At 44.9% G+C, this 24572-nt stretch overlaps 2 protein-coding genes and 1 long non-coding RNA gene across 9 annotated transcripts in view; 1 reads left to right on the top strand and 2 right to left on the bottom strand.

Annotated features, from left to right (window-relative positions):
* CHST6 (carbohydrate sulfotransferase 6) overlaps positions 1–4111 on the bottom strand; it is a 15317-nt gene extending 11206 nt beyond the window's left edge. For 2 of the 7 annotated variants that reach the window (XM_025426884.3, XM_025426882.3), the window contains exon 1: positions 1676–2313. The gene's annotated coding sequence lies outside the window, so the exon portion shown is untranslated. Of the gene's footprint in view, positions 1–1569; positions 2314–2840; positions 2949–3972 lie in introns of those variants that run through there. The other 5 variants (XM_025426888.3, XM_025426887.3, XM_025426883.3 and 2 more) reach the window with 5 other exon arrangements.
* Positions 2864–5320, top strand: LOC125755169 (uncharacterized). Its single transcript, XR_007410976.1, has 2 exons — positions 2864–2994; positions 3990–5320. It is a non-coding gene; the product is annotated as an uncharacterized LOC125755169 (long non-coding RNA).
* On the bottom strand, positions 4289–24572 carry TMEM231 (transmembrane protein 231). Its single transcript, XM_025426890.3, has 7 exons — positions 24355–24572; positions 24088–24257; positions 10848–10976; positions 10185–10328; positions 8285–8366; positions 6513–6618; positions 4289–6154 (listed from the first exon to the last, which is right to left on the bottom strand). The coding sequence occupies exons 1-7, from the start codon at positions 24491–24493 to the stop codon at positions 5974–5976; spliced, it is 951 nt and encodes a 316-aa protein (XP_025282675.1). The 5' UTR covers positions 24494–24572; the 3' UTR covers positions 4289–5973.

Raw genomic sequence — 24572 nt, 5'->3', positions numbered from 1 at the left:
ACCTAATCATAGAGCCTTACAGCTAGGGAGACTTGAAGCGCAGGGGCTCCCGCCCCCTTTCTGAAGTAACATATGCAGGGGATGGGGGTACGGAGTGCACATTTAGCACATCCTCCTGTGTTTCTCCAGGTGTTGACTGAGTCATCTAATGGGATAATCTGGAATTTCTCTGGTATATTTTTTAACCTTTTGATTAATTTATTATTTTTTGAGAATTAAATAATTCTTAGAATTCAATTACATTAAAAAAAAAAAAAAGGAAGGGGCTGTCTTAGAAGATGACTCAAAACACATAACAGCCAGATGCAGTGTGTGGACGTTGTTTGGATTCTGATTCAAACAAACCAAGTGCAAGAAGATATCTTTGAGGCAGTTGGAAATTTCAACATGGCACGAGTACTAGGTGATACTGAGAAACACCTGTCAATGCTACTATCGCCATGTGGAATACTCTTATTCATGTATTTCTGTTCTTATCTCCCCTTACTAGATTAGAAGCAGGATGCTGTCCGGTGACAGGGAGTAGGAATAGCCCAGTGGCTCATGAACTCCATTTGATTTTTTTAATATTTTTTTTCTTTTATTTATTTATGATAGTCACAGAGAGAGAGAGAGGCAGAGACACAGGCAGAGGGAGAACCAGGCTCCATGCACCGGGAGCCGGATGTGGGATTCGATCCCGGGTCTCCAGGATCGCGCCCTGGGCAGAAGGCAGGCGCCAAACCGCTACGCCACCCAGGGATCCCTCATGAACTCCATTTGATCATTGACTGTGTGATCTTGGGCAAGGTACTTATTAATCTCTTGGCACCTGTTGTTTTATAAAAGGGGGAAAATTTGCCTGGCTGGCTGTCCATAGAGCTTTGTGACTCTTGATCTTGGAGTCATGAGTTCAAGCCTCACATTGGGCTTAGAGCTTACTTTAAAAAAATAAAATAAAATAGAGGAAGTAATATAACTCAAGTCAGGACCTGCTCTGAAGATTCAACGAGTTAATAATATTGCTCAAGCTTTTAGAACAATATCTTGCCACATAATATGCTTGTGTTTGTTCAATCTTTCAAATCCGGGGTTACAGCTATATTCTAGGGATCCCATCGAAAGCTTCTTCATAAGGAAAGCTCAAGAACAACAGTGTGGCCTGGCTGAAGTGACCCAGCATCCTAGCAACAGAATGTGGCAAGCCCGGGCAGGGACAGAACATGTACATGCAAAGTAGCAGCAAATAATGGCTGGAAGACTGGCTTCTGAAGCCAGACGGGGTGCAATTTCTGCCTCTGCCCCACTGAGGTGTGACTTTGAGCAAGGCACCCCTCAGGTCTTGGTGCTTGGGCTGGCTCCTTTGTAAAGGCCGCTGTAAAGCGCCTGCCCCGCGGGTGGGAGAGGGGTAAAAGGAACCGCCGAACCCTCAGCTCGGCCCACGCTCTAGCAGCCGCGCACTCTTCTCCCGAGCTCGGGTGCTCGGCACACTCCCCCTCAGCTCCCGGCGGCCAAGCCCTTCCGCCCGTAGGCCTCGGGCATCCCACCCGCAAAGCTCCCGCACAAGACCCAGAGAGAAAGGAAAGTTACTGTGTGCGGAGGCCAGGAGACGTCTTCACTGTTGCCCAAGATCCAGCAGCCGAAACAGGGGCCACCAGACTCGGGTTCAGCTGCCTGGGGCTCTAAGTTCACTCACCAAGCTGCTCTCCCCGGAGAGTTCCGTGGGGAAAGCTTCCTAGATCAATTCCCTGCCCTTGGAATCTCACGTTTCGGGAGTCTGGGGATCCCCAGCAGCGATCTCAGGTGAGCGGAAGCCGCAGGAACGCACTTTGCAGCCGGCGCCTGGAGTCGCAGGGTCCTTGCCTCGTTCTGATCGTCTCCCAGACCCGACTGCCGGCTAGGTCGGTGCCCCGGGCCGAGAGAGCAGCGAGCAACGTACCCCGCAGCGGGCGCCCCGGCCCGAGCTGGCGCGGCGCGGAGGCGGCACCTCTCTCCCGGGTCCCGCAGGAGCCCCCGACTTCGCCGCTTCCCGGTGCCAGGCTTCGCCGGAGGGTCCGCAGGGGCCGACGCGCTCCGCAGGCTCCCAGGGCCGGCGAGGGGCTCCCGGGGACACCCGCGAGAAGGCTCGGGGAGGACGGGCGCCGGGCGGCGGATACCGACGTCGGAGGCACCGGGAGCTCTCGGGCGGCGGGGAGCGGGCACCGGGGCAGGAGGGTCTTGGCAAACGCGAGGCGTCGTGGGGACGGGATGGGTGTGGGGTGGGTGGGGGTGCAGTCGCCGGGCAGCGGCCAGACGCAGACTCGCGCGCCCCTGCCCGGGCCCTGGACCTCCGCCCCCGCGCGCCCCCGCGCGCCCCCGCGGCCCCGCGCGCCCCCCGAGTCCCCGCGTGCCCCCCGCGGCCCCGCGCGCCCCCCGAGTCCCCGCGCGCCCCCCGCGCCCCCCGCGTGCCGGGTGCCGCCGCCCCGCGCCGCCGCCGAGGAGAGCGCGCACAATGAGGCGCTTTCAGACGTGGCTGCGGTCCCGGAGCCGGCGGGCGGGAGCCGAGGCGGGAGGGACGGAAGGAAGGAGGGAGCTGGTTGGCCCCCGGCTCCCGCCACCGTCCCCAGCTCGGGGGAGGGGCGGGCGCCGGGGCGGGCGCCGGGGGACCCGGGGAGGGCGGGCGCAGGTGGGCCCGGGCCGGGAGGACGTCGAAGGGCTCGCGCTCCCTCTCAGCCTCCCGACCCGCCACGAAAGCGGCCTCCCGCGCGCGTCCCGGGCAAGGAGACCCCTCCTTGAGCCGGCGTCCTCCGCGCCCTCGGTGCATCCTCGCGGCGAGGCGACTCGGGAGCCAGGCCGCGCCCCAGCCCCCGGCCTCGGCTAACCTGCGCCCGGTCCGAGGCCTCTGGATGCCAGGCGGACACGCGCGGCCTCCCCGAGCAGCAGCCGACTGGGACCTGACACCCGGGGCTGGCTCCCCGCTCCGTTCTAGCCTGATCCAGAGGTCCGGCCTTGAGAGCAGGTCCGGATAAATACAGGGTAAGTTTCAGTAAGTAAAGCAGGCCCTCCCCCACCCAGATAACCAGAGTCCAGGCATCTGGAAAAGAGAATTCTGACCTCTTGCAGTTCGTGGTGGGATCTAAAAGAAGCCTCTGCTGCTGGGACTATAAATTAGTGCATTCTTTCCAGGATGCGGTTTGGCAACATGAACTTAAATCCTTAAGAACAGCCATAAGCTTTTTGAATTAGCAATTCCTTTCTAGGATTTATCTTTTTTTTTTTTTTTTTTTTTTTTTTAATAGTAGGCTCCACACCCAGCAGGAGCCCATCATGGGGCTTGAACTTAGGACCCTGAGATTAAGACCTGGATATTTAAACTACTGAGCCACCCAGGCACCCCTCCAGAATCTATTTTAAGGAAAGAAACGGCAACAAGGATTTATACACAAAGTTCATAGAAGTGTTGTTATTACAGTGAAAAAATTAGAAACAGTACAATAGAAAGACATGTATCAGAATACCAATGGGACGTCTAAGGACAACTTATTTTCTTCAGGTTTCTGTAACTACATTTTCTGCCAATAGGCATTTAGAATTTATCTGGTCAGAAAGAAACAAGACATCTTTAAAAAAGCATGAACATGATGGGACACCTGGGTGATTCTGCTTCCACTCAAGTGGTGATCCCTGCAGGGCTCCCTGCTCTAGGGGGCATCTGCTTCTCCTTTTCCTCTGGCCCTCTCCTTCCTTTCCCTCCCCTCATACTCTCTTAAAAGAATAAATGATAAATTAAAAAAAAAAAAAAGAAGCATGAATAGGAGAAAGAAAAAAAGACCAAATTTTTAGATGATGGGACCTAAGCAGGGGCTCAGGAGCCTCACTTGAGTCACAGAAACTGGATAATCATTGTGCAAAATTAGAGATCTCCCCCATCCCAATCAACAAATATTAATTGTTTCAAACCTTGACTTAGCTCTGAGTTACAGCTCCTTTGGTAAAATCCTGTGTATTACTCACCTTTCTCCCTCTCGCAGGTACATTGTTTCATTCCGGTTCAGAAGCCACCAACATCTGATCTGTAAATAATTTGATATTCACCAGACACAGCTGTAATTTTCCAGCCTGTGTTTTCCACATGCTATGTGGATTCCACCAAAAACTCACAAGTACTTGGGGCCAGACCAGGGGACTTGCCAAAGAGCTAACAAAAGTTCCAAGGTCTTTGGGCAGAGACCTGGCAACATATAGCTGCCGGTGAGTAACGCGGAGAAGTGTGCGCAACCTCTGCCCTCCCCACCCCCTTTCCAAACTCTTGAAAAAGCCACAAGAAACCTTCCGTTTTGAGTATTTTAATTAGAAAGGTAGAAAAAATATCATGGTTCTTTATACAAATTTTGCATTAAAATAATTTAACAAAATGCAAAGCAGTGTTTATCATGTCTTTAGCTCTTTTCCATATCTCATTACCTTTTTGTGATTCAATCCAGAAACCCTTTTTTTCATTTCTACCTCAAGAAAAAAAAAATGCTTAGGTATATAAACAGCCCTAGATATTACAAGAAAAGGCAGAGGGGCCAGTGTTAAGCTATTTTTTGTGCTTGAATACTTCAAAACAGCTGTTTCCAAAACTTTTATTTTGGTCAGCCTGGAAGAAAAGGTGCTTTGGAAACAACTGAATCTCCAAGGTAAACTGCAGCATTCACCGAGGAGTATGTTAGCATGGATCAGAGCAGGCATGTCTCAGTGTCAATGATATCTCAGGATCATAAAGTAGATCCATTTATCCTTTGAGGACGGTTTGTTTCCTCAAGGCAAGAATGGAGAACTAGTCTTCACGCGCGACAGAGCCGCATTCAGTCGTCCCATCCTACAGACGCTCACTTAGGCAAGAGGGTGAACCTGCTGGACTACTTGACATTCTGCTAATGGCCAGGCCAGATTAAGTTGCCTGGGTGAGCATCCTCTTTATCCCCTTGCTGCACCTTGTGTGTCCGCCCCAAAGCCGCTCATTCTGATGGGCACCCTGTTCCTTCATCAAGGGAAATACAAGTGCTGGGTTTCCCGCTCGCTAGCCCTCCAAATAAACTCTGTGGTTGTTGGCAGTGGGAGCCAATACCAACAACAGCTCCTCTGTCACCCACGTCCTTTTCGAGAAAGGGGAGGGCTGTCAAGGAGGAGGAGTGGCAACTGTCCAGGCTGTTGGATGAGGGCCAGAGAAAGAAACTGCGGTTGCAATCCTTACTTCCCCCACTGTTGCCGAGGGGATTGTGAACGAAACAGCACTCTGGCTGAAGCCTGCTGTTCCAGGGGCACAGAAAGGGCGAAAGGCAGGGCAACAAGCCAGCCATGGCAGGGCAGGGATAAAGGGCCGCTCAGCTGAGCTAATAATGATAAGACGACTGTCTGTTAGCCGGAGGGCAGGTGGATGGTCCTAGTGTCCTGGAGTCACCCACCCATACACGTGTTCGTGTATGTGCTCTCGGGCGCTTCCATTCTCCCCTTCATGGCCTCTCGGTGCTGGAAACCAAAGTTTTGAGTGGGAAATTTTGATGCTCAGTAGTGGAAAGTGCTACTTACTGATTTGCACATCTCTCACAAGAGAGACCTGAAAAGAGTAAAAAGTGGTTTACAATAGTGGGAAGAAATGCATAGCATGTTTCTCAGTTCAAGAGAGGAAAAGTCTTTGCTCGACTAGAGATGGGATTCTTTCCAAGAGTTCTAAAATGACTGTAGTTGTCTCCTGAAATTGAAGCCTAAGGCAAGGAAAAAAAAAAAAAGAAGCAAATTATAGCTTTCAGGAACCCTCAGATGTTTCTACAAACTAGTCCCGGGTGAGGTGCTTACAAAATACGGAATTTGTATAGAGAAAAATGAGAAAGGATTGTGCTTTGTCTCTGATAGGAAAAGCATACACACTGGCACGTGTCCATGGGCTCTCTGCAAAAATTTCTTAAGATGGCAGTTCTCAGACAATAAGGAGGTAGCCAGGGTCCTGCTTAGTTCTCACAAGTGGTCTTCTTATGATAAGTGCTCCTTATATGTTTCTCCCTGGGGCATTACTGCGACAGGGATTGTGGTCACCACCTGATTCTGAAACACAAATCTTTTGATTCTTTCAAACACCCAGAGGAAGATAAGCAGGATACTGACATACTGGATCCAGGCAAACTTGATCATTTCCCAGAATCCTGGTAGATATGTACAGAGAGTTAAGGAGTCCCAGATGATATTTTCTAAGTGGAAGTTAAACCAAAGGTTTAGTTTAGACGGGAAATGGCAAAAATGTTTCAAATACCCTTAATATAAAAGGGATGATAAAAGAGGATTAAGATATAAATATGGATGATTTTGACCTGAAGAATTGCCCAGAGAGAAATATGAAGAGGAAATGAGTATTATTCCCCCTGTATGAACAGCAGATGGAGTCATTTGAGCGGGGCCACGATACCTTAGCAGTTTCCAATCAAAGGCTTCCCACATCTGTTGCTTTTGGGGATGACGGAGGAACCCTCCTTTTTGGAAACTGAGCTACTGTGGCTCTTTAACTGAAAGGATATGAAATTACTTCTACTGGGTATCGGATGACAGCATTAATGACAAATGGAGCTTCAGCAGCCCTTCCCACCAGCCAGATGGGGTGGGGGTCCAGCAGGATGGTGGTTACTGTAATATAAGCAGAAGTTAATCCATGAATGCTCTCTCAATAAAATAATCAGGGCTATAAAAGTACTTTTTTACCTCTCAGGCAAATTCCGAACGTTAGAACTTATTCCAAAGAAATGATTCAAAAGGAAAGAGAACTGAATATGCAAAGTTGCTCACAAATTTGTTAAAATACTTGTCAAAATATTTATATTAAAAGGCCCCTGGGTGGCTCAGTCAGTTGAGCGTCTGACCCTTAATCTCAGCTCAGGTCTTGATCACAGGGTCATGAGTTCAGGCCCTGTGTACTGGGCTCCATGCTGGGTGTAGAACCTACTTAAAATTTTTTTGTTAAAAACAGAATGGTGAGGGTGCCTGGTGGCTCAGTCAATTAAGCATCAAGCATCAACTCTTGGTTTCGGCTCGGGTCATGATCTTAGGGTCATGGGATCAAACCCTGCATGGACTCTGTGCTCAGCCGGGAGTCCGCTTGAGGATTTCTGTTCCTCTCCCTCTGCCCCTCCACCCACACTCTCTCTCCCTCAAATAGATAAATCTTAAAACAAACAAACAAACTTGGAACCGTCTATATATTCTTCTACAATTGCTGAATGGCTAAGTAAAGGAATCCTATACTACCACTAAAAATAATACCAATTAAAACTTTGTAGCAGCGTGGGGAAATATTTATATTACGAAGTACAAAAAAAATTGGATCCTAAAATGTTTCTAAACTACGACAAGAGCTGTATAAAAATATCTGCTATGGGGCAGCCCTGGTGGCGCAGCGGTTTAGCGCCTGCCTTTGGCCCAGGGTGCGATCCTGGAGACCCTGGATCGAGTCCCGTGTCAGGCTCTCTGCATGGAGCCTGCTTCTCCCTCTGCCTGTGTCTCTGCCTCTCTCTCTCTCTGTGTCTCTATGAATAAATAAAATCTAAAAAAAAAAAAAAAATCTGCTATGGACAAAGACTGGAAGAAATAAACAAAGAAAAGTTGTAGATGAGTGGTTTTGTTTTAAAATTCCTTTAGTTTTGGAATAATGCCATCAATGCATTACGAAAAAATCAGGAAGAAATACTGGAACTGCAGTCTCCAAACTTGATAAGTATGTGTGTACAGTATTCATGATATCTTGTTGCCAAGTAATGCTTCAGATGCCTTCAGAGAAAAACCTCAGACCACCAACCAGCCAAACGTGCTGAGTCAAACACCTGGGCTGGCCTGAGAGCCTTTCCTCTGTAAGGGATGGACACACTCTGCCTTCCAGCCTAGGCCTTCTGCTCTACCTCCACTGCTTACATGGGGTAAGTCACTCACATTCCTTCATTCTATCTGAAAACTAGGGATAACAATTTGTCTTTGGCTTCTTTTGTAGGTATGGTGGGGAGCAACTCAATTATGTAAAAAAGGAAATACATCAAGCCAGTGGTGAGATAAATGTGGCACTTAATAAATAAATATGGCACATAAATCAGCACTTACCTGCTAGACTCTAAGAGTAGTGTGGTGGAGGTAGGGTTGTGGGTCTTTAGATTAGGAGGCAAAGGATAAATCTGGGTAGCTTGTTCCCCTCCCATCACGGAGTATTCACCAGTATTGATACTTTCATCATGACAAGGGCTCCAATGTTCTCACTAATCTGGAAGGTCCTTGAGAAGCGGCTGAATGAACTGTACCTATGACTCACCATTCCTTTCCTGGTAAGCAGCAACAATGTGGGTGAGGTCGTAGTCATAGGCAAAAGGACTGGTCCCGTTGATTACGGATACCTGGGAAACAGCAGGAGGATGTGGGATAAGCCCCCAGCCACTTCTCCACTCCTCTTTCCACCCTTCCACCCACCCAGGCTGATCTCAAGGACTACCCTCTTGTACCTGGTGACCTACTCCTACATAGGTAATCCTTTTTTTTTACAAATGGAGAGATGGTGACCACCAACCCTTTACCCCCTGCCCACCATGCAACAATTTAAATCATCTACATTCAGTCTTCTGGTGTTTTTTGTTTTTTTGTTTTTTTAAGATTTATTTACTTTGGAGTGAGAGAGAGAGAGAGAGCACAAGTGAGAGAGGCAAACAGTAAGGAGAGAGAAACTCAAGCAGACACTGAGCTGAGCACGGAGTCCAACACAGGACTTGGTATCATGACCCTGAGATCATGACCTGAGCCAAAACCAAGAGTTGGATGCTCAACCGACTGCGCCACCCAGGCACTCCTCAGTCTTCCATTTTACAGAGATAGGAAAAGGGGTCAATATCCACCTTTAACAACTCTTACAGTTTATTATAAAATACCCTTGTCTATTCCAAGAGGAACAATAATTCCTTTGTTTTTTTTTTAAGAGACCATATTTTCAACTCCTTTGTCTTTTTTTTCTTTTTTTGCTTCTCCTTGGATGCTCTTAATTTACCACTTTTAAATGTAGATATAAACGTGATCAAGTGCAAATAATAAGCATATTGTATGCTCTGTAATTTACGTTTTTTAAATGCAGAGATGGAACTAGCAAACGATCTTTGGAAGAAGGAAACAATCTCCTGCCTTCTAATATCACGTTCCAATTGATATAATCTAATATATAAACCTTCAAATAACAAGTTTATAGTTATAGCCTCCCCTCCTTTTTTTTTTTTTTTTTTTTTCCTCCCCTCCTTTTTATTTAAATTTATATTGACTACAGGTAGAGGGACTATAAATCCATGTATCTGGAATAGATAGAAGTGTCAGGGAAGGGTGGTGCTCAGGGACATTTGAACAGGGACCTGAATGGAGCCTTAGAGCAAGCTATGCAGTTACCTAGAGCAAGCTATGCAGTTACCTAGAGCAAGCTATGCAGTTACGTGGCAGAGGGAAAGGTCAATGGGGAAAGCTTGGGGGGGGAAGGGCAGGAGCTGCTCTGTGGGTTTGAGCAACAGCAAAAGGGCCGGTTTGGCTAGAAAGGAGCAAGGGGGACCATGACAGGACAAGCGGCTGGACAGCTGGGAAACGACAGGAGCAGGCATCTCGTGGGGCAGCTGTGATGGCTGAATGAGATGATAATTTGTGACCTCTTTACTCAGGGCTGGCATACATTATTATGCTCCCTAACAGTGGTTAGTAGGACTTCCCCAATTAAAAGGACCACTTGGAATATGGCACGTGGGTGCACATACACACCCACAAACAATAAATATTTTAGTTCTTACCGACAGATTTTTGTTCTCTCTCTCTCTTTTAAATACATTTTAATTTTATTTATTTATTCATGAGAGACACAGAGACAGTAAAGACACAGGCAGAGGAAGAAGCAGGTTCCTCGCAGGGAGCCTGATGTGGGACTAGATCCAAGGACCCTGGGATCAGGACCTGAGCCAAAGGCAGCCACTCAACCACTGAGCCACCCAGGCGTCCCTCTTTTTAGATGTAAATATAGGTGTATCTATCTCTAGATTTTGAAAGAATTCATGGCAAGAATTCCTCAGAAATCCTTTTCTGTACCACCCACAGAGAAATGCTATTTCTAACATTCATGTCTCCCTCTTCAAAGAACTTGATAAAACAGTAACATAGAGAAACAAAAAGAGATGGACAATATGAAGCCTCCTTACGTTGTATCGGACATCGAGGCCTCCACTGCTCAGAGGCTGCTTCTGCTGCAGCCGCAGCTCTCCATTCACATATAACTGGGACCCTGGCACAGCGAAGGACGATTGGAGAAACGCCATGCTCTGCATCACGAACGTGGACATCCTCTGAAATCATTAGGAGAGACAAGTTCAGGTAGATCAGAAGCCTGTGGGCTCTTGGCATCCCTGTCTGTGGCGGCAGCCTGCCAGCCCCTCAAACACCTGCCTAGCCATAGAGGAAGCCCTCTGCCCAGAACCCTCTGAGCTGTCGAAGGCTCACACACATTGATACGACTCCAATGAGAAACCCATGATTTGCCTCAATTAAATTCCAAACTATATCTCAGAAGAGTCTTCTGCAGCATGGGTTTTCCTAGAAATCAGAAAGAGGGCTCAGTTCTATTAACAGGCATGGGGCACCTGGGTGGCTCCATGAGTTAAGCATCTGTCTTCAGCTTAGGTCATGATTCCAGGGTCCTAGGATTGAGCCCTGTTTCGGGCTCCCTGTTCTATGAGGAGTCTGCTTCTCCCTCTCCCTCTGCCCCTCCTCTGCTCCCTCTCTCTCTCTCTCTTTCAAATAAATAAATAAAACCTTTAAAAAAAGACAAAAAGGCAGGGACGGGCTTCCCTAAGGAATAGACTCACGTGCAATTGATAGGAGAAAGTCAGGATGAGCTGTACACCAAGAACATGCTCCGTGGACTGCAGAGGAAGCTCCAGTTTAAAATGCAGCATGTCCATTTTCCCATCCTGGTTCCTGTCTTCTTCTCTAGTCTAGGAAACCCAAAGAGAGCCAGTGACCCTGGTCCTTCATAGACCTGGCTAAAATCCACAGTACCTGCTGTACACAGTAACCCACTGTTCTGCTACACAGAGTATTTATCTCCCTCACCGAAAGCAAAAAAAAGAAATAATACATGGGTATAAGTGGATCAATATCGGGGAAAGATATTGCTGGATATATGCTGGATATATGCTGGAACCTGAACTTCATAATCATGCCTCTCAAATATTCAAGGGTCATACTGAACAGGAAGAGCTCGGAGGCAGCAAGAAAAACACCTGATGGCATATATATGTGTGCTTGTTTATTTTAGTTGTCTCCTTCAATCTTTTGCGTTTTGTTGCTGGTGTTTTCTTTTTTCTTTAGAAACATGTCTGAGGGCAGCCCCCGTGGCTCAGCTGTTTAGCACTGCCTTCAGCCCAGGGCATGATCCTGGAGTCTCAGGATCGAGTCCTATGTCAGGCTCCCTAGCATGGAGCCTGCTTCTCCCTCTGCCTGTGTCTCTGCCTCTCTCTCTCTCTGTGTCTCTCATGAATAAATAAATAAAATCTTAAAAAAAGAGAAAGAAACATGTTTGAGTTTGTAGAGAATATTTAAATAAATCTATTGCTCTAGAAGTCATTTTTTTTTAATAAAAAAGAAATGTATCCTAATCATTATACATTCATCTCCCAAGCAGACTCAGGAGAAAACCACCAAACTCTATTTAATTTTTTCAACCACAAGTGTCTTTGCCCTCAGACTATTGATACTGGAACTCATTCTCACTGACATCAGGGCTTGAAAGCCTCGTGCATCTTTTAGTACCAATCAATACAATTAAAGAGAAAGCTAAATAAAATCAGCAAGTCATGAAAACCACACAGATGGTTTATAAACTATGTACACGAAGGTAGGGAAAATAGAGATCTAAGCACAAAAACTACAAATGACAGCTCACAAAAATCACCAGAATCCAGTCTTACAACCCATAGTTGGACCTCATACTGATCCTAAAATGACTAACAGGAGTCATGTCACTGAAGTATGATCACTGGGGACATGATTCCTCGGGACAGCTCTGGATCCTGTTGCTACAACTGATCCTACTCCCCTGTAGGGTCCCAGAAGGGTTCTACTATGGCATATCAACATTCCCATTGGCATACTCCATGAATGGATTCACGTTGCTTTCCACTGTTGTTATTATTATGCAAGGAAGCCATTCTTTGTTCTTTTTCGGGCTCCTAAGGTTGTTTGAGATGGAGCTATCTCAGTTTTCAGGACCTTTTAATCATGTCTTTCCTTCCAGACAATAATGTCCTTATCCTAGGCCTTGTTTTAGAGAAACCTACCCTTTCTCTTCTGTTGGATTCTGTTTTCTCTGTCCTGTTCCATCAGCTTCACAGGTGTAGGGGAGGGAGATTTGTTACCAGGGCTGATGATCAAGTTACGGAGGCAATTATGTATGAGCAACTATGAGTAGGATGGAAAAGAGGCTGCCTTGTCTTCCTGTGAATTTTCTTCAGTTGGGAAGACTTGCAAGACAAAGTCAGGTTCACTCTCTGTAGTGGATCCATGGCTTCTGGATCTTTAGGATTGGACAGGAAGACAAAGATCAAATGTCTCACCTTGCAAGAAGGATAGTGGCCGGGGTGGGGGTTGTCAGAAGAATCCAGACCCCAACACAGAGTGAGAGAAATGCATTTTTTTTCATTTGATATTTACAATAAGCCTGAGGTAAGCAGAGCAAGTATTATCCCCACTGTATCGATGAGAAAATCGAGGTACAGGGAGATTGAAGGATTTATTGGGCATGGCTAGTAATGGTAAAGATTTGAAACCATGTCTTTGCCTTCAAATCTGGTCCTCTTTCCAGGACTAAAATGTCTAGACTTAAAAACAACAACAAACCCTCAAGGAGAAGATGTTGGGTAGGACAAATCTTTTTGCAAAAAGCCAGCATCAAAAGTTTGAGAGAAAGTAAGCATATTATTTGTGCACATATTTTTACTCCACGTTCACACAGGATAGATATCTGGCACAGCACCATAACCAGTGTATGCTTGTTAAATTCACTCATTACTCTGTCAAGTATTTGTTTAAGGGCTTACTACATGCCAGGCACTGTCAGGTGCTGGAAATACAATGGCAAACAAAATAGACAAATTCCTTACCCTAATGGGGCTTACATTCCCAGCCAGGGAGGCGGAAAACAGATCAATAAACAAATAAATGTGATAAGTACCACAAAGAGAAATGAAGCAGGCTTCAATTAAAGAATGACACGGTATGATTTCACAGCCATTTGTACAGAAAATATTCAGGAGGATCTGACTGTGGGAGGCTGGAATGAAGTGAGATGAAGAGGCACAGATACATCTAGGGGAAGGGTGATCCCTGCGGACAGAGCGCACCTGCTCTGTGCTCTACGCAAAGTGGGCAAAGTGGGCAAAGTGGGTCAGTGCTTAGGGGAATGACAAGGCCAGTGCAGCCGAGTGAGTGAGGAGGAGGTGGAAGCAGAGGCCAAGGTAGTCATGTGGTGAAGGATGATGCAAACACTGCCTTTCCCACAAGTGCCCATTGCCAGGTCCGGCTCTCATCCCCACAGGGCTGGCAGGGTGGGCTGCTTCTATGCCAGCACTCGGACCACTGATGAAATCCACTCCTTTGTTCCATTTAGTTCAAATCAAGCTTAACACATGTGCATGTTACAAAGACAGGCATTCGGAGAACTAATACTTCTTTAACACAAGTTCAAGGTTAGTATCTAAAACCCAATCCAATCGGTATGTTTGGCTAAGAGAATTCGTAAGTTATATTGGCACCTTATTTTTATAAGGCAGATATACAATTGGAGCAATTTTTATATCCACTGATTGTCCCATCTGATTCCTCTGCATATCCCAGTTATAGTAATAATTAGCAATATTTAGAGATATTTATTTTTTATTTATTTATTAAAGATTCTATTTATCCATTCATGAGAGACACAGAGAGAGTGAGAGGCAGAGACACAGGCAGAAGGAGAAGCAGGCTCCACACAGGGAGCTTGATGTGGGACCCCAACTCAGGACTCCGGGATCACGCTCTGGGCCAAAGGCAGAGGCTCAACCACTGAGCCACCCAGGTGTCCCTATTTAGAGATCTTTATATAGTTATGCTGAGGCTAAGAGACGGTTTGGGGCCCAGTGCCAAAACTGGGGCTAGGACTTAGATTTCAGGCTCTATTATGTGTTCCTTCTATAATAACCCACAAGAACCTGACTTCAAAGATTTCTTGGAGTTAAAGCAGGTAATCCTTTAGGATATATGTGAAACCATTACTAATATACTAGATGAGATCAATGTAGGCATTGGCAGGTTTGGTCAATTCTCATCAGTCAGCCTGGATCCATCTGGGTGCAAGGTGGAAGACAGAAACTAAAATAAACAATAACTTTAGGGGATCCCTGGGTGGCTCAGCAGTTGAGTGCCTGCCTTGGGCCCAGGGCATGATTCTGGAGTCCCGGGATTGAGACCCACATCGGGCTCCCTGCACGGAGCCTGCTTCTCCCTCTGCCTGTGTCTCTGCCTCTCTTTCTTTGTCTCATGAATAAATAAAATCGTTTTTTTTTTTTAAATAAACAATAACTTTAATGGAGGGAGTTTAGTATAGGGGATAATTAGTAACTAGGGTATTAGAGGACCAGAAAGGCAGGAAGGGAATTATGTGGTAACATGCAGAGGGTGATGGCAGGATGGAGGTCTGTGCCTAGAGCTGGAGAAGGAAGGGAAGTGACCAGTGTTACCTCATGGAGCTGGGCCAGACCACAGAAACCTAGACAAAGAACCCACTAGAGGGAGTAAGGCTGAAGGAGACTTTCTCCTTCCTGTTTGCATCAGTTCCTCATCCCACACCACCCTCTCCCTCCCCTCCACCCCTATGAATGGTTCTTCACTCTGGTTGCAGTTTTTTCCAACTCCCAGAAGCAGGCTCATCATACCTCCTACAGGTAGGACCTCAAGAGCCAGTGGGTGAAGGGGAATGTGGTTTTCAGCAACTCAGCGTGAGGTCACAAAGGAGCATATAGGAGAGTGGGTTTGAAGCTGGAACAAGATTCACTAACCTGCATACCATGTGACTGTAAGAGTTACTGTAAACTTAATCTCTGCCTTTGTTTCCAGAGTGCTCTGACTTGCAAAGTATTTGATGGTTTGTTGGAATTTTGTTAGGATCTTGTTTGTTTTCATAACTTTTATGCTTTCGAGTCACATTCTTTTATTAAAAGTTAATGTCTTCATTTTTTATAAGATTTTTCTTTTAAGTAATCTCAACATGCCACATGGGGCTCGTACTCACAACCCCTAGATTAAGAGTCGCAAACTATACTGACTGAGCCAGGCAGGTGCCTCAAGGTTAATTAATTAATTAAAAATACTTAATTTATTTATTCATCAGAGATACACACAGAGAGAGAGGCAGAGACACAGGCAGGGGAGAAGCAGGCTCCATGCAGGGAACCCGACGTGGGACTCGATTTCGGGACTCCAGGATCACGCCCTGGGCTGAAGGCAGGCGCTAAACCGCTGAGCCACCCGGGCTGCCCTATTTATTTATTTATAAAGATTTTATTTATTGATTGATGAGAGATGCAGAGAGAGAGGCAGAGACATAGGCAGAGGGAGAAGCAGGCTCCCTGTGGGGAACCAGATGCAGGACTTGATCCTAGGACTATGGAATCACGACCTGAGCCAAAGGCAGATGCTCAACCATTGAGCCACCCAGGCACCCCTAATTTCTTACTTTATACCAGTGTCTATTTTACTATATACTTGTCATCATTGGTGTTTAATTTTTTTCTTTTAATGTTGAAAATACTCTTTGGCATCAGTCTTTGGGTCTCCAACAGAGTAAGGACCAATACTTCATGGCTCCTAGACTCATCAAATCCTTGCTACCTGTATTTCAATGAATCTAAGATACTATCGATTATAAAATGCATCATTACTTTATATGCCAACAAAAAAGCAAAATACTTCTTTAAATTATGACACAATGCTTTCTAATTACTAGCATTTCCTTTATACTTATTAAAAGCTTTTAGATTCTAGGTATATTTATATTAGATCATATTTATGCACATAAAAATATAAGCAAAATAAATTGATCTAGGGATTCCTAAAACTTCTTTCCATTGTGATTCTTTTGCATCACTTTATGACCCAATGATATCCATACTTTTAAGACTTTATTTATACATGAGAGACAGAGAAAGAGAGAGAAGCAGAGACACAGGCAGAGGGAGAAACAGGTTCCATGCAGGAAGCCTGACGTGGGACTCGAACCTGAGACTCTAGGATCATGCCCTGGGCTGAAGGTGGTGCTAAACTGCTGAGCCACCTGGGCTGCCCGATATTTATACTTGTCTACGTAATTTTGTCCTTGATGCCATCAAGCATATTGGAGATACATTTTTTTAAAAATCCATAAATGGAACTAAATCCATTGGTCTGGGCTCTTAAGAAGGCTTTTGGAGTGCCTGGATGGCTCAGTTGATTAAGCACCCAACTCTTGATTTCAGCCCAGGTCATGATCTTGGGATCAGGCTCTGCATGGAGTCTGCTTGAGATATCCTTTTTCTCTCTCCCTCTGCCCCTCCTCTGACTGAGTCATTTGGTTTTGCTCAACATTTGGTTTTCATGGTTAAAATAATGTGAAAACTGTATCTTAGACACGATGCTCTCCACTCTTCTTGCATCTCCTATAGCCTTCAGCCCCCATAGATTCTAGGTCCACACATGCCTTAAAGAGGTAAATCAGGCTTGTTGAAGGGACTGGTCACCTTGTGCTTTTTTTCTTCTGTCCTTAACAACAGCAACAATATGAAACTCGGATTTATAAAGCATTAAAAGCACAGGGACTTTAGAGATGCTGTCCAAGGTGAGCTGATTAAAGCAGAAGGAAGGCTATTTCTGGCTTCTGAGGCATTTTCCCAAATTAGCAACCACAAAGCCACCCCCAAGTATTTGGTCAAACCTTGACCTAAAACCACTGCTTCCCTGGTCTCCTGTGGAGTTTCTTAGACAGGCTGTAGTTAGTCTAGGCTGTTGGGATTTGGCGGGGGGGAGCATTTTGTTGCAATAAGGGTTAAGAGTATATGATATAGAATGACAAACCCTTGTGTTATAGTCTTGACTGTTCAATTAAGAACTAGGCAAATGGGCAGCCTTGGGTGGCTCAGCGGTTTAGCGCTGCCTTCTGCCCAGGGTGTGATCCTGGAGACCCGGGATCGAGTCCCACATTGGGCTCCCTGCATGGAGCCTGCTTCTCCCTCTGCCTGTGTCTCTGCCTCTCTCTATCTCTCTCTCTGTGTCTCTCATGAATAAATAAATAAAATCTTTAAAAAAAAAAAAGAACTAGGCAAATGATGTCACTTCTCTGAGGGGTATAACCTCTACATCACATGGTTACTATGCAGATTAAAGACGTAATATATGTAAAAAAAAAATTAAGGGCTAACACTTAGTGATTATCACAGGCCAAGTTCTATGTAAAGGACTTTAAATGTATTATCTAATGATAAAATGCCTAGCATATGCCTGAAACAGTAAATCAACAATAATTTTTATTACTGTGGCTTGTAAGTTTATCACCACGGGATCACCTCCTGTTTAAAACAAAATTGAGACATAATCCACATACCATAAAATTACAGAAAATATAGTTTGATTTTAGGATTTCATGAAATTGTACAACTATCACACCCACCTATCTAATTCAAATTTCAAAACATTTTCATCATCCAAAAAAGAAACCCTATGCTCATTAGCAGTCACTGCCATTTCTCCCCACCCCCAATTCACCAACCCCCTGGAACCCCTGTCTCTACAGATTTGACTCTTCTGAACATTTCACATAAATGGAATCATAAACTGCGCTCCCTTGTGGCTTCACTTAGCATGTTTTAAAGGTTCATCCATGCCATAGCATATGATTCCATTTCTTTTGGTGGCTGAATAACATTCCATTATATGGCTATAACCCATTTTGTTTAACCATTCATTGATGGACATTTGGGTTGTTTCTACTTTTCTGCTATTAGGAATAAAGCTGTTATGAACATTTGCGCACGAGTTTTTGTCAGCTCTTCAATTCTCTTGGGTACACATATACCTAGGAGTGGAAGTGTTGGAAAATACCTTAATTCCATGTTTCACTTTTTGAGGAACTGCAAACTATTTTCCAAAGCAGTTATGTCATTTTATATACTTACCTGCTTTTCAAATTATTTATTAATTTATTCATCACACACACACACACACACACACACACACACACACGGGCGGGGGCAGAGACATAGGCAGAGGGAGAAGCAGGCTCCATGCAGGAAGCCTGATGTGGGACTCGATTCTGGGACTCCAGGATCATACCCTGGGCTGAAGGCAGGCGCTCAACCCCTGAGCCGCCCAGGTGTCCCCTTACCTGCTTTTAAATTTTCATTGTTTTTTGGTTTGTTTTTGCCTTACTTGTAAATTTTTCCTTTAAAAATTATTGCCATTATGGGGCTCCTGGCGGGATCAGTTGACTGAGCATCCAACTCTTGGTTTCAGCTCAGTTGTTGATCTCAAGTCCCACATAGAGCTCCATGCTCAGCATGGAGTCTGCTTGAGATTCTCTCCCTTTCCTGTTGCCTTTCCCCCTGTTCACGTGCTTTTTTTTTTTTTCTTTCTCTCTCTCTCAAATAAATAAATCTTTAAAAAATTATTGTCATTGGGCACCCCGGGTGGCTCAGCGGTTTAGTGCCACCTTCAGCCCAGGGCATGATCCTGGGGTCCCGGGAGCAGGTCCCATATCGGGCTCCCTGCATGGAGCCTGTTTCTCCCTCTGCCTGTGTCTCTGCCTCTCTCTGTGTGTGTGTGTGTCTCTCATTAATAAATAAAAATAAAATCTTTAAAAAATTATTGTCATTATAATATAAAAGTCTTATGTACTACATTCTCATGGTACAAAATTTAAAAAGTACAAAAGGATATATAGTAAAAATGTTTCTCCCCAACCCTAACCTCAGCCACTTAGTTCCTGCCGCAGAGCAATAAGTGTTGTCAGAAAGAGTAAGAGCATGCATGTACATATATGTATACACACCCACACACATAATTTGTTATTTTTTCTGTTATTTTTATATGAATGGAAACATACTATATACAATTTTTGTTTCTTATACTTACCAGTTTCTTTTGGAAGTAATTCCACATCAATATATAGAGATCTACCTCATTAAAAAAAAAAGGCTATGCAACATTCATTCCACTGGGTAGAAGTACCACAATTTCTCTGATGAATCTTCTATTACTATATTAGTTATTTATGTTATAACAATGCTGCAAATGCAACTTCTTATGCATGTCATTTCACGTGTGTGCACTAATCTTTGGATACCTTACTATAAGTGGAAGCAGGCACATGCATTTGTAATTCTGATAAATATGGACAAATATTCCTTCAAAGAGGTACATCAGTCTACAGTCCCACCAGTGATATACACAAATGGTCACCAGTTTTCCTATGTCTTGACCATGGTGCTGTCAGACTTTAAGCTTTGCCTATTTGATATATTTTAAAAATGGCACCGATACATTCTTTTCATTTCTCTAATAATGAGTGTGACTTCATATGTTTAAGAGTCATATGTGGTTTTTTTTCTTTGAACTGTTTACATTCTTTGCCCATTTTTCTATTGGTAGTTGGCCTTTTATTTATAGACCTATAGGCACTTTATGTTAGGAAAATGAGCTTTTCACAAGTGATACAAATGATAAAGCTTTTTTCCTAGTTGTCATTTGTGTTTTGATTGTGCTTATGGTTTTACCATGCCAATAATTTTTTAAAAAGATTTTATTTGAGAGAGAGAGAGTGCACAAGTCGGGGTTGGGGGGAGGCAGGAGGGAGACTCCCCAGTGAGCAGGAAGTCCTATTCAAGACTCAATCCCAGTACCCTAAGATCATGACCTAAGTCAAAATCAGTTGCTTAACCTATTGAGCCACCCAGGCATCCCTATTCCATATTTTAAATTGAATAGGTCAAGACCTATCTGGACATTAATTCTAATGTATAGTCTAAGCATTGGCTCCATCTTAACTTCCCATTTTATCGTACAAGTCATCTTTCACTACTGATTTTAAAATGCCACCTTCATGATATTTGAGTCCTTTTCTATATTTTTTATACAAGTTCCCCAAACCACACTGCTTTACTTATTATGGCTTTAAGGTACAGTTTAATATCTGGGAGAGCTATTCTGCTTGTATTACCCTTCTCTTTCTCCTAGAATTTTTCCTTCTTTGTCCATATGGCTGTTTGTACCCCCAAATTGTCATGTTTTCATTGAGGATGCATTAAAATTATAGATTAAGCAAAGGAGGATATATTCATGCTGTCAAAATATGACAGAGATTACCATTTATCTTCTTTGTGCCATTCATCAGTCTTTTTAAATTTTACTCATAAAGATCCTGCACATTTATTTTCTAAAAATGTTTGTTTGTTTATTTATTTAAGTAGGCTTTATGCCCAGTCTGGAACCCAATGCTGGGCTTGAACTCATGGCTCTGAGATCAAGACCTGAGCTGAGATTAAGAGCTGGATGCTTAACTGACTGAGCCACCCAGGGACCCTCCTTTAAAAACATTTTTTTTTTTTAAACATTTTTTTTTAAAGCACACATTTCAGGATGCCTGGGTGGCTGAGCAGTTGAGCGCCTGCCTTCGGCTCAGAGCTTAATCCTGGAGTCCTGGGATCGAGTCCCACATCGGACTCCCTGCATCAAGCCTGCTCCTCTCTCTGCCTATGTCTCTGCCTCTCTCTCTCTGTGTCTCTCATGAATAAATAAAAAAAAAATATTTTTTTTTTAAAAAAGAAGGGCAGTCCCGGTGGCCCAGTGGTTTATTTTTTTTTAAAGATTTTATTTATTTATTCATAGAAATGCAGAGAGAGAGAGAGAGAGGCAGAGACACAGGCAGAGGGAGAAGCAGGCTCCATGCAGAGAGCCCGACATGGGACTCGATCCAGAGTCTCCAGGACCACGCCCTGGGCTGCAGGCGGCGCTAAACTGCTGCGCCACGGGGGCTGCCCCCCAGTGGTTTAGCACCACCAGGGTGTGATCATCCTGGAGATCAAGTCGCACGTCCAGCTCCCTGCATGGAGCCTGCTTCTCCCTCTGCCTCTCTCTCTCTCTCTCTGTGTCATAAATAAATAAAAAAATAATAATAAAAAATAAAGAAATAAAAAAATTAAAAAAGCATACATTTCTTGTTGAACTTATTCCTAATGAGTTTATCCTTTGGGGTTGCTGTTGTACTTCCACTATAACTTCTAGCTCATTTGTTTGTATCTCAAGATTTCAAAATATTCTCAAACCAAGAGCTCGCTAGGAAGAAAGAAAATCATATACTGAAAAAGAACACAGATGAAATAGTTCATGGATTACTTATAGATACTGGCCTAGAACAGAGAGGGGAAAAAGACTAGGAAAAAGGAGCTTTGGTTTTGTGTTTTATAGTGTAAAATCTGCCCTATTAAAAATGATTAATAATTTTGGGCACCATATAAATACAGGTATGGTTGGTTGGTTTCGTGGATCAAAAATTGACACACAGACACTAGAACATGGGCAGTGGTATCAAGGGAGTAGTTCCTGGTTATGGAGATCAGAGCCTAACTAACTAGCAGTCCAACTGGAGAACCAAACAGTTGTAATGGATGAACAAATGAATGAACCCTAATGCTCTCTCCTTGCTTTCACGATTACTTTAAGTTTTCATTTTATTTATTTATTTGAGAGAGAGAGAGAGAGGGCACACTTAGACTCAAGTAACCTGAGAGTATGATAGAGAGGAATACTCAAATGTAATGAAAAAAAAAAAAAACCCAAAAAATTCTAACAAAAACTTAAAAGACAGGTAATACTAACCTAAGGAAAACTAACAAGGGGCGCTTGGATGGCTCAGTTGGTTGAGCATCAGACTCTTGATTTCAGCTCAGGTCATGATCTCAGGGTTGTGGAAGCAACCTCTCCCAGTGTGGAGCCTGCTTAAGATTATCTTTCTTCCACCTCCCTCCCTCTGCACCACCCCGCTCTGCTCACACTCTCTCTCTCTAAAAAATAATAAATTAAATAAATTTTAAAAATTTAAAATAATTATAATAAAGTACATCTTTTGTTTGGAATAAAGAAAACCTTTGCTTCCACTTTTGGAAAGGAAACCCATGCATGCAGAACACCAGAAATACAGTGAGTATACCGTGAAAAGCATACCTTGACACAGCCTCTCTCCGTAGTCACACTTCCCCACAGGCATTATCATCTCAAGAATGAAAATGGGCAACAGATCATGATTAGAGAGGAGTTATTGAGGCAAATTTGTCTCCTATTCCAGTTTTACTTTTTAAAATCATTTTAAAAGGTCTGATCCAGAGCAGCCCGGGTGGCTCAGTGGTTTAGCACCACCTTCAGCCCAGGGCATGATCCTGGAGACCCGGAATTGAGTCTCACGTTGGGTTCCCTGCATGAAGCCTGCTTCTCCCTCTGCCTGTGTCTCTAAGTAAAATAAAGTAGAATCTTGTTCACTGCAGTATGCTCTTTAATAGTGAAAAAAGTAAAATCCTGGGATGCCTGGGTGGCTCAGAGGTTGAGCGTGTGCCTTTGGCTGAGGGCATGATCCTGGAGTTTTGGGATGGAGTACCCACATCAGTCTGTCTGCATGGAGCCTGCTTCTCCCTCTTCCTATATGTCTCTCTCTCTCTCTCTGTGTGTCTCTCATGAATAAATAAATGAAATCTTAACAAAAAAAAGAAAGAAAATAGTAAAAGCCCATCATGAACCCACCAACAGGGAACTAGTTAAATCCATTACTTTTTCCCTATAATGAAAATTTTATGCAGATCTTTAAAAGAATAAATTAATAAATGTACATATATCAAACTCAAACTTTAATTTTATGTCATTATATATACCTGTAAGTCTTTAATATTTTACATTTAGGTATTATATATTTTATATGCATTTTTATAATCAGAAAAATCAGGAAAAAAGTAATCTGAACTGTATTTTGTTTGTAGTTATTCATATGACCAATCAGATGTAAAAAAAAATTTTTCGGAGCACCTGGGTGGCTTGGTGACTGAGTGTCTGCCTTTGGCTCAGGTCATGATCCCGGGGTCCTGGGATCGAGTGGGCACTGGGCTCCCCGCAGGCAGCCTGCTTCTTCCTCTGCCTGTGTCTCTGCCTCTCTCTGTGTCTCTCATGAATAAATAAAATCTTAAAAAAATTTTTTTTCACTTAATTACTAAAAAAAGTCTGAATTTTTTTTCAGCTACACAAGTTGGCTTGTAGATCAATCATTTCTGAGATATGCAAAGAGATTCAGCTTTGGAAGAAGAAAAAGTAGAATTTTCATACTTCTAGAGGAAAATGTTTTCAGAAATGAGCAGAAAGGTAATGATTGCAAAGGAAGTACTCACTCATCCTGAACCAAATTCTAAATTAAAGACAGTAAAACGCCTCCTTTTCATCCTGGACAACTGCAAGATGAGCAGCATCTAATTCTACAAGCTCAGAGAGGCGGGACTGGGATCCAAGCACATTCTGGGTAGATCGATGAACCAATCAGCGCCTCTTCCACGTGTTAGGTCTGCATAAAAATGCCTGTCCAACCAGCCGCTGCTCCGATGCACAACTGCACCGAAAAATTGGGGTAATTAATAAGAACACCACTCGGCCTTCGTGACTCCTGAAGAAAGTTTCGCGACCACGCATTCATCAGGCCAGGCCCACGGAAATGAAGAGGGCCAGAGACAGGCTATCCCCAGGCTTCTGTGGGACACATGGTGACAGCAGGGGCTAACATTCTTGGGGGCTGTGGACGGCTTGGGGAAGTCGAGTGAAACAAGAGAGTCACTTCCCGGGAATGAAATCCACGCCCAAGCCCACGCGTCTCTGTACACAACCTCCGTGGGTTCAGGGACCCCTAACACCCACGCTGGGCTTCCCACGGCCGGAGCTGGTCGCCCTCTCCCCGCTCCCCCGTCCCCCCCCGCCCAGTCCCGGGGGCCCTCTAGGCCCCGGGCGGGAACCACGCACCGAAACCAGCGGGACGCGCAGGTGACCCCCCTGCAGCCGGTTGAAGGCGGGGAAGGTGCTCCAGGCGAGGAACCCGCCTCGCTCGGGTCCCAGTAAGGCCACGAACAGCACCTGGTGCTGGAAGCGCACGGTCGGCTGCTCCTCGTAACTGCTCCGCTTCAGCCACAACCCTGCGGTGGAGAGGGCGGTGGACAGCAGGTCAGGAAGGCGGGCGCGGGCGCAGCCGGCCGCGGGGAGCTGTGCGCGCAGCGGCCGCGAGCAGCTCACCGTGGCTCCGGAAGGCCACCAGCAGGGGCGGGATGTACGTGAGCGCGGCGGCCAGCAGCAGGAACAGCGCGGCCTTGGAGCAGAGCCCCGCGCGGTAGCCGCGCTCCACCGGGTGGGAGAAGAGCTCGTAGAGCGCCATGACCGCCTCGCGGATTCCGGCCGCTCGCCGGGGAGCCCTGCGCGGTTCGCGAGGGAGGACCAAGTTTGGCTTCTCCTGG

This window comes from Canis lupus, chromosome 5, assembly GCF_003254725.2.
Source record: "Canis lupus dingo isolate Sandy chromosome 5, ASM325472v2, whole genome shotgun sequence".
NCBI classification, from domain to species: Eukaryota; Metazoa; Chordata; class Mammalia; order Carnivora; family Canidae; genus Canis; species Canis lupus.
The sequence above is the reverse complement of the archived record's forward strand: the minus strand, read 5'-3'. Positions and strand labels throughout refer to the sequence as shown.

Coding starts and splice junctions, on each gene's coding strand:
- TMEM231 (XM_025426890.3), bottom strand. CDS start 24,493: ATGGCGCTCTACGAGCTCTTCTCCCACCCGGTGGAGCGCGGCTACCGC. Junction 24,258..24,354: donor GGTGGCCTTCCGGAGCCACG/GTGAGCTGCTCG, acceptor TCTCCACCGCAG/GGTTGTGGCTGAAGCGGAGC. Junction 8,367..10,184: donor GCCTCGATGTCCGATACAAC/GTAAGGAGGCTT, acceptor GCTGTTTCCCAG/GTATCCGTAATCAACGGGAC.